Raw genomic sequence first — 12344 nt, 5'->3', positions numbered from 1 at the left:
TCAAAATCTTCATAAAGTCTTTATAAATTTTTAAATACCCCACGGGAAATATTTCTACAAGTCCATCTAGCCCCTTAACCTTCCAAGATCCACATTCTGGTCTCCCTTTTGCTGTTTTTCATAAAATGAATATTTTCTTTTTAATCCTTACACTTATATAAAACTACTTTCATCCAGCTTAGAAGGCAATTCTCCTGGTGTGTAGTAAAACTTGTCCTTTGGAAGGTTCTTACCTTCTTTGTTGTTGCTGTTTATTCGTTTAGTCGCTTCCGACTCTTTGTGACTTCATGGACCAGCCCACTCCAGAGCTTTCTGTCGGTCGTCAACACCCCCAGCTCCCCCAGGGACATGTCCGTCACCTCTAGAATATCATCCATCCACCTTGCCCTTGGTTGGCCCCTGTTCTTTTGCCTTCCACTCTCCCTAGCATCAGCATCTTCTCCAGGGTGTCCTGTCTTCTCATTATGTGGCCAAAGTATTTCAGCTTTGCCTTTAATATCATTCCCTCAAGTGAGCAGTCCGGCTTTATTTCCTGGAGTATGGACTGGTTTGATCTTCTGGCTGTCCAAGGTACTCTCAGAATTTTCCTCCAGCACCACAGTTCCAAAGCATCGATCTTCCTTCTATCAGCCTTCCTCATGGTCCAGCTCTTGCAGCCATATGTTACTATGGGGAACACCATTGCTTTAACTATGCGGGTCTTTGTTGTCAGTGTGATGTCTCTGCTCTTAACTATTTTATCGAGATTAGTCATTGCTCTTCTCACAAGGATTAAGCATCTTCTGATTTCCTGACTGCAGTCAGCATCTGCAGTAATATTTGTACCTAGGAATACAAAGTTTTTCACTTCTTCTACATTTTCTCCCTTTGTTTGCCAGTTACCAATCAAGCTGGTTACCATAATCTTGGTTTTTTTTAGGTTTAGCTGCAAGCCAGCTTTTGCACTTTCTTCTTTCACCTTCATCATACGGCTCCTCAGTTCCTCTTCACTTTCAGCCATCATCTTAACTTCTAAGAAACCAGTAGAAGGTAGCTTCCTAATGTAACTAAGAGAGAAAGTAGGCAAATCCAGTGTCTCTTTAAAAGGCACCCAACTTCAGGTTTAGGCAACATGATTTTTCGCTCAGCTCCCAGTACTCTCAAATCCACTGGAGATAGCTGTTGAACTATCTCTTCACAGGGAGATTCTGTACTGGAGCAAACTTGTGGGTGATCCTTGTACTCTCCTTGATCTGAAGAGAAATCCCAAGAAGCCAATCCCTTCTTCAGCTCCTTATTTCGCTGTGGTCATCAGCTCCAGTAAAGCAGAACCATGTTCAGTCCACTGTCCCCAGAAGTCCCAGTTTGATAGCACTTTTATAGGATTGTGTTGTTGGTGAAAAATTGTAGGAGGGGTACTGTATATACTGCATTATCTGCAGGAAAGGCAGGGTACAAAGCTATCAAACAAACTCATAAAGTCAAGTTTGTTGTGGTGCTTGAGAGCAGAAACGGTCTAATGCCTGTGTATGTGCAACACACACAAGCACAAAGAGAGACAGAGAATTGCTTTGTCAGGTACTCTGGGAGTGTTTTATTTGAAAAATAAGATAATATTGGCACACAAAAATGAACAAATACAGGTAGTCCTTGCTAAACGACCGTTCATTTAGTGATGGTCTGAAATTACGACAGCCTTGGGAAAAGTGCTTTACAACCTGTACTCACAGATACGACTGTCGCAAAACATCACCTCACCCCCGTAGTCACCTGATCACAACTCCAGCACTTGGCATCTAGCTCCCATTTATGACCAGTTGCAGCATCCTGTGGTCACGTGATTGCAATTCGCAACCTTTTTGCCAGTTTCCGGCCAGAAACTTGCATTGGGGAAGCTGGATTAACTTAAAAACCACAGTGATTCACTTAATGATCGTTGTAAAAAATCATCGTAAAATCGGGTCCGGTCACATGGTGACTCACTTTAGGGATGCTAATTCAGCAATTAGTGATCGGTTCACCCAGGGTGGTTTAAATTTGTGCCAACTCTAAAATATCTCTATTTTTAACATCCAGTATCTGCATGTGGAAGATATACCATCATATTAAGTATGCCCTTGTTTTATTATTTTGGAAGCTTATAGGCTGCCCCCTCTCCTGAAATAGATGCCCATTGTTCTGATTCATAACACCCTTAATCTACCTTCTATATCATAGCAAATTGTTATAGCAAAGCACTAGGTTAATATTTCAATTTATTAAATCCTCTCCCCAATGTCAAAAGTCTAGAGGTGAGTCTGAGTCAAGTCATGCGCATGTACTGTAAATAAGTGCCAGTGTGCCCTAGAAATCAGAAAATGGCTTTTCTCTCCAATAATCAGCATGCTAATCACTTACTATTTTTCTTCACAGAGTTCTTGTCCAGTAATGCATAAATGCTGTTGAATTCTCCTTCAGTCATGAAAAAGAGGTATGATCGGTGGGAACATTTGACTTTTATTTGCCAAGCTTAATAATAAGTTGACTTTACATTTGGCAATCACTTTGTTTCCCTCTAGAATATAAAAAGGAAACTAGCAAAATATTATAATGAGCTTCTGTATTTTTAACATAATTAGCAATTAGCAGCTACTGCTTTCCATGTTCAAATGTGGATTAAGTGAGAAGACTTTCATGACATATGTTCTAGACCAGGTCTCATCACCTGGGATTCTATTTTACAGCCAGCTTCGAAACAATTGCATGCTCCATCTCAAAGCTATTTGTCGGCTATATTGTCATGACTATGAGTTACATTAATTAGTTATGAATAATGTAAATGATTTCTTTTAGGCATGAATTCTGGGTTTTCTATCCATTAAATCAAATCTCCCCAAAACAGAAATGTTAGTATTTCTGGCAATGCTGAGTTCCAGAATGCTTTGTAGTGGGCTGCACCATGACGTGGACTAGGGTTCCCCCATCCTTTTGAGGCATATCGGCATCTTTGCAATGTTGTGTTAATGACTATTTATCAGCAGATAAACTTATGAGTTACTTCTCCTACTCCTATTGTCCAGGGTTTTTCCAACTGCCCACCATTTTAATTTTCTAAAAATGCTTATGACATCTAATACATATTAAATATTAATGGTTCTAGAAATTGATATTTAGCATATCCATCCTTCCAATAAGTACAAGATGTTTGTTAAAATTAAGGAAGCCATCGTTAATTAAGTTTTCATCATATCTTTGACAAGCTTTTGGAAATATCCTTTATGATGAGTCTCTCTTTAAAACATTGGATGTCCACTTCTGCCTCCCATTTAATACAGAAGACCCACTGGGATGCGAGAGAGCTCACCCCCTTTTGGGAACGTTGTAAAGCAATTCAATCACCTTTCTCACAGCTTATAGCCACATGTATTTTGTGTGTATGTGTGCATGTGTGTGTTTCTGTGTGTGTGTGACTCCTTCCATGTGTTGTGTTGTGAAAGATTTAGAGTCTCATCTGCTCTGTCTGATAGTACTGTATAAGCCTTTAGGTGTTCTATTCCTCTGAAGAGATTAAATCACTTTCCTATTAGCATGAACCCACACATTTTGTCTTTTGTGTTTGTGTGTGGTACCCCTTGAATTGGTTGTCTTGTGGAAGAACGTAGGATCTCCTCTGCTCTGTCTGATGGTGTAAGCCTTTGGGTGGCACCGTCTTATTGTGCTGATTGAAAGCTGTTCTCCTGGCTCAAAGTCCACAGTCCTCTTGTTCTGGTTGCTGTGCCACTATTTCTGTGTCTTGTGCTTGTGCATCATGGATGTCAATAACTGCCTGCTTTGGAAGCTGCTCCACTGTTTCCCTTGTTGCAACTGCTAGAGGAAAACTTGACATTTCATTTCAGTAAGTTCCTTGTGTTTCATCAAAATATGCCACACTGCATTTCTTTATAGTCTTTTCTTTATGTAGAGAGGAGAAAACCTATTTTGAAAAGTCATCAATAAATGTCAGGAAATACAAATTCAACCCTGGAGTTAATGTTAAAGTGTCACCCAGCCCAAGAATGACCAAGAATCAGTCCAGCCAAACTTCACTTCTTTATTTGCTCACACCGTATAGACAAAACCTTGCCAGACTACAGCTATTCTACCTGACCTAAGGGGAAATAACCTGGGAAAGCTCTAGGGTGGGGCTATTCTTGGTCTTCCCACAACTGCCTGCTGGACTGTGTCTTCTCTTATCTTGTACTGCTCCTTGGAATGTGCTTCCTCCTTCCGGAGAACCAGCATCATTACTGAAATCCACCACGTCACCTACACGTTCAGAGACACATTCCATAACACAAAGGTTGTAACAAAATTTAAAAGACGGCCACAAAAGCCTTAGAGCTGGCCTCTATGAAAGAGTTCCCAAGAAGCCATCTCTGGAAGCAAGAGAGGCAATTTCACCTCTTATCACACAGTTCGCATACTAACCTCCTGGGAACAGGAAAACAAAATTGGGGGTCAGAAAAGTGACCTCAGAAGAGTGAGGATGCCATGTGGAAAGGTAAATGCAACTGTCAAGACCATAAACAATGTGAAACAGAAGATTCCAGCAGAGCTTCTCCATTTGGATAGAGGTCCCCCATGCCCTTGTGTAGATGCTAGGCCGACTTTGAACCACAACAGCCAGGTGTGAGAAAGGAGGAGATTGTGTGTTTGGGTGATAATGAAGGAAGGGATGTTCTTTTCTATCCAAGCATTGTAACCTGTGGAACACACTCCGTGCTCATAACTTGCTGAAAGAATGCAGCTGCTCTCCTGGCTAGTGCTTGAAGGATATTAAGGAAACGAGTCCCACCAAATGGTGTGTGAATGTTATCCCACCATAAAATCTCTTTAAATAGACTTCTTTACCTCAGCAGTGTGATATTATCTCCATCAAGGTGGTCACTGTGAAAAGTTTATCAAGGCAAGTGGGGAGAACTTGAGCAGATGCTTGAAGAAGAGAAAAGAGAGTACTTGACCTTAAGTGGGACTCTAGGGCCAGTTAGAAAATTGTGTAGGCAGATCCTCATAAACTGAATAAATCACATGTAATTACATTTTTTTTTTATTATTATTTTCCCTCAGATGGTCAGTATTTGTTAACTGATTTTTTATTATATGGCTGCCCATATGGCCAGTACATCTAGGGGCAGCAATAAAGAGTTAAAAAAGAATATAAAAACAATATATATTATAAATACCCCCAAATACTGATCCCAACCAAGTAACACAAAACGCTTCCCAAAACACCACTCACCAATAGTGTGGGCTCTAGTCACATTTGCTCTAGTATTTGTCTCTGGGGAGAAAAATAGACTGCCAAGCCTCATCAACTGGCTGGTGGAGTGTAAGAGGGTATGGAATATCATGGGAGGCAGCCCCAGAGTCCCTCATCCATGCCCCATCATCTTTTCAACTTTTAGCACTCATAATCATCATCACATTTATTATAGTCCTAAGGCCAGAAACAATAAAACTGTACAATAGCAACAATCTTACATTAATACATAGATATAAAAACAAAAGCAATTAATATACAGACTATGCTGGCAGTTTTCAACCTGTGCTAATGCTCAACCAAGTCATAGAACCCTGAAAAGCAAGGCCAGATACTAGGGATACGGGACTGCAAGTCATCACCTTCTCAAGTGCTACCACTGTTCCAGATTGGCGAGGCTCTACTTCTGTCTCATCTGTGTGCAGGTTTGAAATTTCCTTCCTTTCCTCATACAAATGAGGAAAAAGACACAGAACATTTCAGTAAGAAAAAACAGGATAGAAAACATCTTCAAAATAAAGTATCAGAATCTCCACATTTTAGACAGGACAGATTTGATATTCTTATTTCTTATGCTGTAGATGATTGGATTGAACAGGGGTGGAAGTAAAGAATATAGGGCAGTGAATGCTAAATCTAAGTAAGTTGGGGTGTTAGAGGGAGGTCTCAAATAAGCCAAGCATCCAGACACCAAAAACATGGAAAAGACTATGAAATGGGGAAAACAAGTGGAGAAGGCCTTCTGCCTTCCTTTCACAGAAGGGATTTTCAACACTGCCTTGAAGATCATGCTGTAAGACCCAATGATCCAAATAGAACAACCTAATCCTGCAGTGACACTGGCCACTATAACTCCAACTTCAACTAGATTGAATCCAGAGCAGGATAACTTCAGCAATTCTGGAATTTCACAGAAAAACTGGTTGACAACATTAGAACAGAAAGGGATGAAAAAAGTGCCAATAGTATGTAAAATTCCATAGAAAAGACCTGTGACCACAACCACAACCACAATTTTGGTGCAGGCTTTCCAATTCATCACCATCTCATAGTGCAGTGGATTGCAAATGGCAACATATCGATCATATGCCATGACTGTCAGGAGGCACAAATCAGAAGCTTCAAAGGAGGTAAAGAGAAAGAGTTGAGCAACACAACCAAAGTAAGAGATGTGTCTGGTGTCCATGAGGGAATTAATCATGGATTTGGGGAGAATGACTGAAACAATGCCCAGGTCCTGCACTGCAAGATTCATTAGAAAGAAGTACATGGGGCTGTGTAGGTGATGGTCAAAAGCTACCACAGAGATGATGAGAAGATTTGATGTTGCAGTTGCCAGGTATAATATGAAGAATAAGAAGAAATGTAGAAGCTGCAGGTGCCGAGTTTTTGAGAATTCCAGGAGGAGAAAGTAAGACAGAGTGGTGTGATTGTCCATGCTTAAGTTATGGCGAAGATTAATGCCACATCTGCAAGGAATGAGAGGTGAGAGAAAACAGGACAACAGTTAAAACACATCCACAATATTTAGGGAATGTCTTTCTCCAGTCAGTTCCCTCTCCATATATTTCAATCTATCACTGATTAAGGAACCCATCGTCAACCCTTCCCTCACCTTCCATCCTAATCATATTCTTTGTGTAGTGTTTAACCTAGAAGAGGCTGCCAAAAACCTCCTCAATCATGGAAGTTCACTTGTATCTTTGGAATAGCCATTTTCTAATCACTCTTATAAGGCTATGGTGGTGGTGAAAAGCATGAGTGGAAGGGGTTAGATACGATGACTTGATATCCTGGAGGATATAAACCTAGCAAGTGAAAACATGAGATAAAATGTTGCAGTAAAGAGCCAGTTTAGTCTAGTGGTTAAGGCAATGGACTATAAACCAAGAGACTGTCAATTCTAGTCCCGCCTTAGGCATGAAAGCCTGCTGGGTGACCTTGGGACAGTCACTCTCTCTCTGCCCAACCCACCTCATAGGGAGGAGGGAGGGGTATTAGGCATGTTCACCACCTTGAGTTATACATAAAAATATTAAAGATGTGGTAGAAAATAAATACATAGATAAATAAATAATACTTGAGGGCACAGACTGTCTAATTGCCTGATTTTCTGTCTGTCTGTCTGTCTCTCACACACAAACACACAGATACACAGACACCCACACAGACTGAGAATAGGTGAATGCTAATGTCTTTGTTAGATGCTCTAGGGGCTTTTTGGCTGAATAATAAGTTTATAATGCCAACCCCCCCCAAAAAATAGTTGAGTAATTACCTATGAAATCGTATATTAGAAGAAAAGACAGAACTTTACTTAAGACCTCTGGTTCATGATTTGCACCTCCTCCTTGAAATTTTAACCCTACTTTAACTCCAGGTTTCCTGAAGTGCAATACTTTGGTGAAGTGTTGAAGGAAAAAAGAACAACTATTCCCAGTGATTAGTGGCTTTTTTTGGTCAGACCTAACAACCCCCTGTTCTTATAGGAATCGGGCAAGCATACATTGGTAAATGGGTCCCAGTTTGAAGAGTATTGGTTTGCCCTCAGTAGTCCTTTCAGTGATTCCCTGTGTACTATAAGTTTAGTACCAACAGCAAATGAAATTAATATTAAAAGGGACCCAAGGACGAGCTTTTCAAGCTGAGTTTGGGCAGACATCCCCCCTGACTTTTTCCCATTTAAATTGCTTATTGCCGAGTCTTGATTAAACGATGGCAGATGTAGGAAAATCATATCTGCAAATAATAACAGCCATGAATTCTTCTTTGGCATTCCTTTTCAGGAACTTGTCTGCTCTTCCATAAAACATTTATCATAATCAGAAGGAGTCCAAAATAGTTTTGATCCCTGCCACCCTAGGATATCTGGACTAGTGATCCTTCTGCTCCATGGCAGAAACCTTGTAGGAAATGAGTAGGAAAGCCATTCTCTTTGGGTAGCTTGCTCTTTCAGCTACCCTCTATTCCTTTCTACTCATAGCTGAAGTCATTCAGAAGAACTGCAAAGAGGGAGGCAGCCCTGAGGTTCCCCCTCAGTTGCTAGCCAAAGAGAAACCGAATTCAACCTCTGAAGCCAAACCTTTTGCCCCAGACTGAAAGAGCCTAACCCTCATGGAGACAGTGGCTTGTCAGGGTCCTTGTCAGGGTCCTTGTCAGGTTCCACCCCTAAGACCCAGAGAACTGAACATATAACCCTCCAACTACACACCTTTCTTCCTGCAAATTAATAATATTTCTCTTTATTAAGCTTTTCCTCATTCAATTAAGTAGTGTCTTACATTCTTACGAATGACTATGTATCATTTGTATGTTAGCTTTACATATTATTCATGCTATAATCATATATATATATATATATATATATATGTCTATGTCTATGTCTATGTCTATTAAAGTTTTTTTAAAGGAAGACAAAAAACTAATACAAACTAATATAAAGTGAGAAAAGAAAGAAATCAAAGACAATGCTAAAAGTGCAAGAAAGGAAAAGGAAAATAGAAAGACAATAGGAAGAAGTAGCTTCCAATCTCTTCATAGCAGTTATAAGTACAATTATAAATTTACCTCTTACTCTATGGCTACAGCATAACTCTCTTCTTTCTATAATCTATCCTGTCTAATCATAAAAACCATAAATCACAAGTTCATTTTTTCATCAGCAATAGATGTGATGTTCTCTTGTCTCTGACCAAAGAAGTCAATTTAGTCATCTCAGGAAGTTCCATCATCTTCACCAACCATTCCTCCATCGTGGGTGGTGCTGAATCTTTCCATCTTTGTGCATACAACAATCTCGCTGCAATTATCCTAGACAAAAATAAAATTCCATGACTTCTTTCTAGCTGCTTGACCACCAATCCCAGACATGCTGTATTCCTCATAAATCGTCAGGTATTTAGGATTTCATGGTCATTATAACCATTTATTTCAAATATTAGATAATAAAATTGTTTGGTTATTCCTTATGCTTTCATTTTTGGACTTCTGAAATGCATAAATTGTTTAATAACCCACAATGTAAAGGTACAACAGAACTGTTGCTCACCCCAGTTACTGTATCACTTTACAACTCACATCTTTATGTTCATCAAGTAATATTTGAAATTATATGATAATGGACACTTTTAGCAGGATGAATGAGGAATAAAGATGATATATTACTAAATCTTTTCTCCCATCCAACTTTACTTCTAAGGGATGGTGGAGCTAGATAAAAGTTGGCTTTCTTGGTTGCCATTCACACTTTTCTCACAGTTTATTACTTATACTATTTTACTGTATTACAATAATGCGCCACATTTGAAGGATTAAACCCTTAAAGCCTTCTCATTAAATAAGATCAGGGTGGGGGGTTGTCCCATATTTTTTATCAACTAGAAAATGAGATGGACACAATATACCTAACAATGGTTTTTTACAGTTCAGCATCCCTTTGAATAATTGGAGTCAATTACTTATCACCAACATAAAACATTTTCAGAAATGTCACCATCCATTATCCTTCAAGTGGAAATGGACCTTGAAATAATGTTAGTGATGCTATTCCCCTACTAGGGATCAATTCATGTAACAGGCTCTACATTTCTGCAAACAAAATATATCCATTTTTATTTTCCACTATCAGCATGTTGGAAAGATACCATCATGCTGAATACAGATTGGTTTTATTGCCTAGGATGGAACAAAGAACAGCTCCCCATCCATGAGACTTGTTATTCTGATTTATAACATTTTTAATATGGATCTAAATTTCTGAAACTAAATCCCCCTTTCCTCCCCTCCAACATATTGCATTATAGGAAAGCACTAGGTTATAATTTCATTTCTTAAATTATCTTCCCAATTTTGAAATTATAAAAGTGAATCTAACACAGTCAAATCACATATATTTAACTAAATGCCAATCTGCCCCAGAAAGCAGGAGATGGCTTTTCTGTCAAATATTCAGCATACAAATCACTTACTATTTTTCTGCAGAGAATTATTGTTTCTTTTGATGCATGCTGTTTAGACCCTTCAGTATTGATTCAATAATGGGAAAAATACTATGCAACTCTTCTTTGATCAGGTAAAGGCATATCACCAGTGAAAAGCTTTATATCTGGCAAGCTGACTGATCTTTTGGTATCCCTCCAGACTTAATTACACAGTGTAAGGCTATACAGTCCAAGTTAGACAAAATATTAAATGGCAACAACTGCTATCCATCTTCAAATATGGATGAAGTGAGAAAATGTGCTTGAAGCATGTTCTAGAACAGGTCTCATCCCTTGGGGTGCTGTTTCACATGTCCCTTTTGAAAGATTCCATCCTCAACTCAGAGCCATCTAATTATACATATTGTGGAGAAGCACTTCAAATGAAGTCTGGTTCTTTTGTCCATATAATAGAATGCCCCCAATCCACTATTTTAGCATTTCTATGATATCATTTGCTGAGGACCAGACTCAAATGTTGTGTGCAAAATGGGGCTGCAGCAACAATTAGATTAGGGACCGCAACGTTTTTGGGCACATAGGCACATCTACAATTTTGATTTAATGCCTATTTAACTTATGAGGTTCCTGCTGCTGATGCTGCTCCTATCTTATACAGTATCTCCCATTTCCCATCATTTTTATCTTCTAAAAATGCTTTTAAGTTCTAATACATTACTTAAAATAATCACACTTAGGTAAGTTGATTTCCAGCATGCCACTTCCCTTCTCATCAGCTCTGTCTGACAGCTAAGTCTTTGGGTGGTACCACTTTTTCAGGTCTGTCTGACAGTCTTGCCACTGGCTCAAACTTTCCACTCTCGGCCTAGTTGCTCTTTCACCACTTCTGTGTCTTCTTCTTGAGCACTGAAGACACCAATAACTCCCTGCTTTGGATGTTTCTCCATTATCCCCCATGTTGGGATCTCTGAACGAAACCTCGATCTTTCATTAGCATACGGTCCTTGTCTTTCATCAAAATATGGCACACTGCACTTCTTTACAGTCTTTGTGAAAGGCACAAGAATTCTGTATCCCTTGAATCTTTACTCAGAGCCTAGAAGGACACTTTCCACAGTTCTGCAATTGATTTTTCTGCTTTTCTGTTTAAGGAAGATCGAGATACCTCTTGGATCTCAACACTTGTATACGGTTTGTGAAATGGCTGCCCCGATCATACTCCACACTGTTCATATTGCTTTTCATAACAACTCCTCTCCATCACAAACTAGGACTCCCAGGGTACTAGTGGACCTGCAATGCAGTATCCTAACTAAAGAGTTTCTAACAAATATAGGAATCACCTATCTTTCTCCTCTCCATAAAACCTTTTGCTTCCTCTAGGAGACAATACGAATGCATGCAAAAAACATGTACAGCAATAACATAATAGGTATTCTACTTCTAAAATAATAGAATGGTGGTCTTGGCCTACTTTGTAAGAGATTATGGCTATATTTATTCAGCCTGCTTGTCATGTTTTGGCTTCTTTGGCTTTAGCTAAGTATGTTGTTTGAACACGATTAAAGCCTTTGTCCCAGGCTGAAAGATCTCAACTGGTGAGACCCTCATGAAGGGAGTGGCCTGACAGGAACCTCCACTGAGTTGGACTTGCACTACCATCCCAAATAGGTGGTTGGGTCTTGCAGAAACTGAGCCCAAATCTTCTAGTACATTACATTCCCAGATTTCGAAAGAATTGCTGAAGCAACTAGGCTTATTTGGGCTTCATGAGCCACCAGGCTTCACCTGATGAGCTGGATCCCAAAAAAGATGAAGGAGTGGCATACCAATAAACATACTTTGACCTGGGTTCATCCTCAGCATCAAGAGAGCCATGGTTTGAGAATGCCAAGGGGCACACAGAGCACTGTAAAGCAGTTACTGATAGGGATTTCCTATCCTCCTTCCCTTCCAATTGTTGGGGGATGCTTCTAACATGGGTCCTCAAGAAACAGAACTCTGCACACACTGCAAAGGAAAGGCTGTCATGTTCCCGTTGCAAGGCATATGTACATCACAATGGGGAACAGGCCCATCAGGAAGGAGGAAGGGATAACCATTATCCTTTAAGCACACAATCACCAACACAATAAAGGCACACCTCT

The 12344-nt window shown here is 39.6% G+C and overlaps 1 protein-coding gene across 1 annotated transcript; it reads right to left on the bottom strand.

Moving 5' to 3' along the window:
* Window positions 1-5780: 5780 nt before the first annotated feature.
* LOC134496653 (olfactory receptor 14C36-like) lies at window positions 5781-8482 on the bottom strand. Its single transcript, XM_063302363.1, has 2 exons — window positions 8469-8482; window positions 5781-6696 (listed from the first exon to the last, which is right to left on the bottom strand). Exon 2 carries the CDS (start codon window positions 6693-6695, stop codon window positions 5781-5783), a length of 915 nt encoding a protein of 304 aa, XP_063158433.1. The 5' UTR covers window position 6696; window positions 8469-8482.
* Window positions 8483-12344: the final 3862 nt, after the last annotated feature.

The sequence above is a fragment of the Candoia aspera genome, chromosome 4 (genome assembly GCF_035149785.1).
Source record: "Candoia aspera isolate rCanAsp1 chromosome 4, rCanAsp1.hap2, whole genome shotgun sequence".
Lineage (NCBI taxonomy): Eukaryota > Metazoa > Chordata > Lepidosauria > Squamata > Boidae > Candoia > Candoia aspera.
The sequence above is the reverse complement of the archived record's forward strand: the minus strand, read 5'-3'. Positions and strand labels throughout refer to the sequence as shown.

Excerpts from the sequence above, each read along its gene's own strand:
- LOC134496653 (XM_063302363.1), bottom strand. The coding sequence starts at position 6,695 with ATGGACAATCACACCACTCTGTCTTACTTTCTCCTCCTGGAATTCTCA.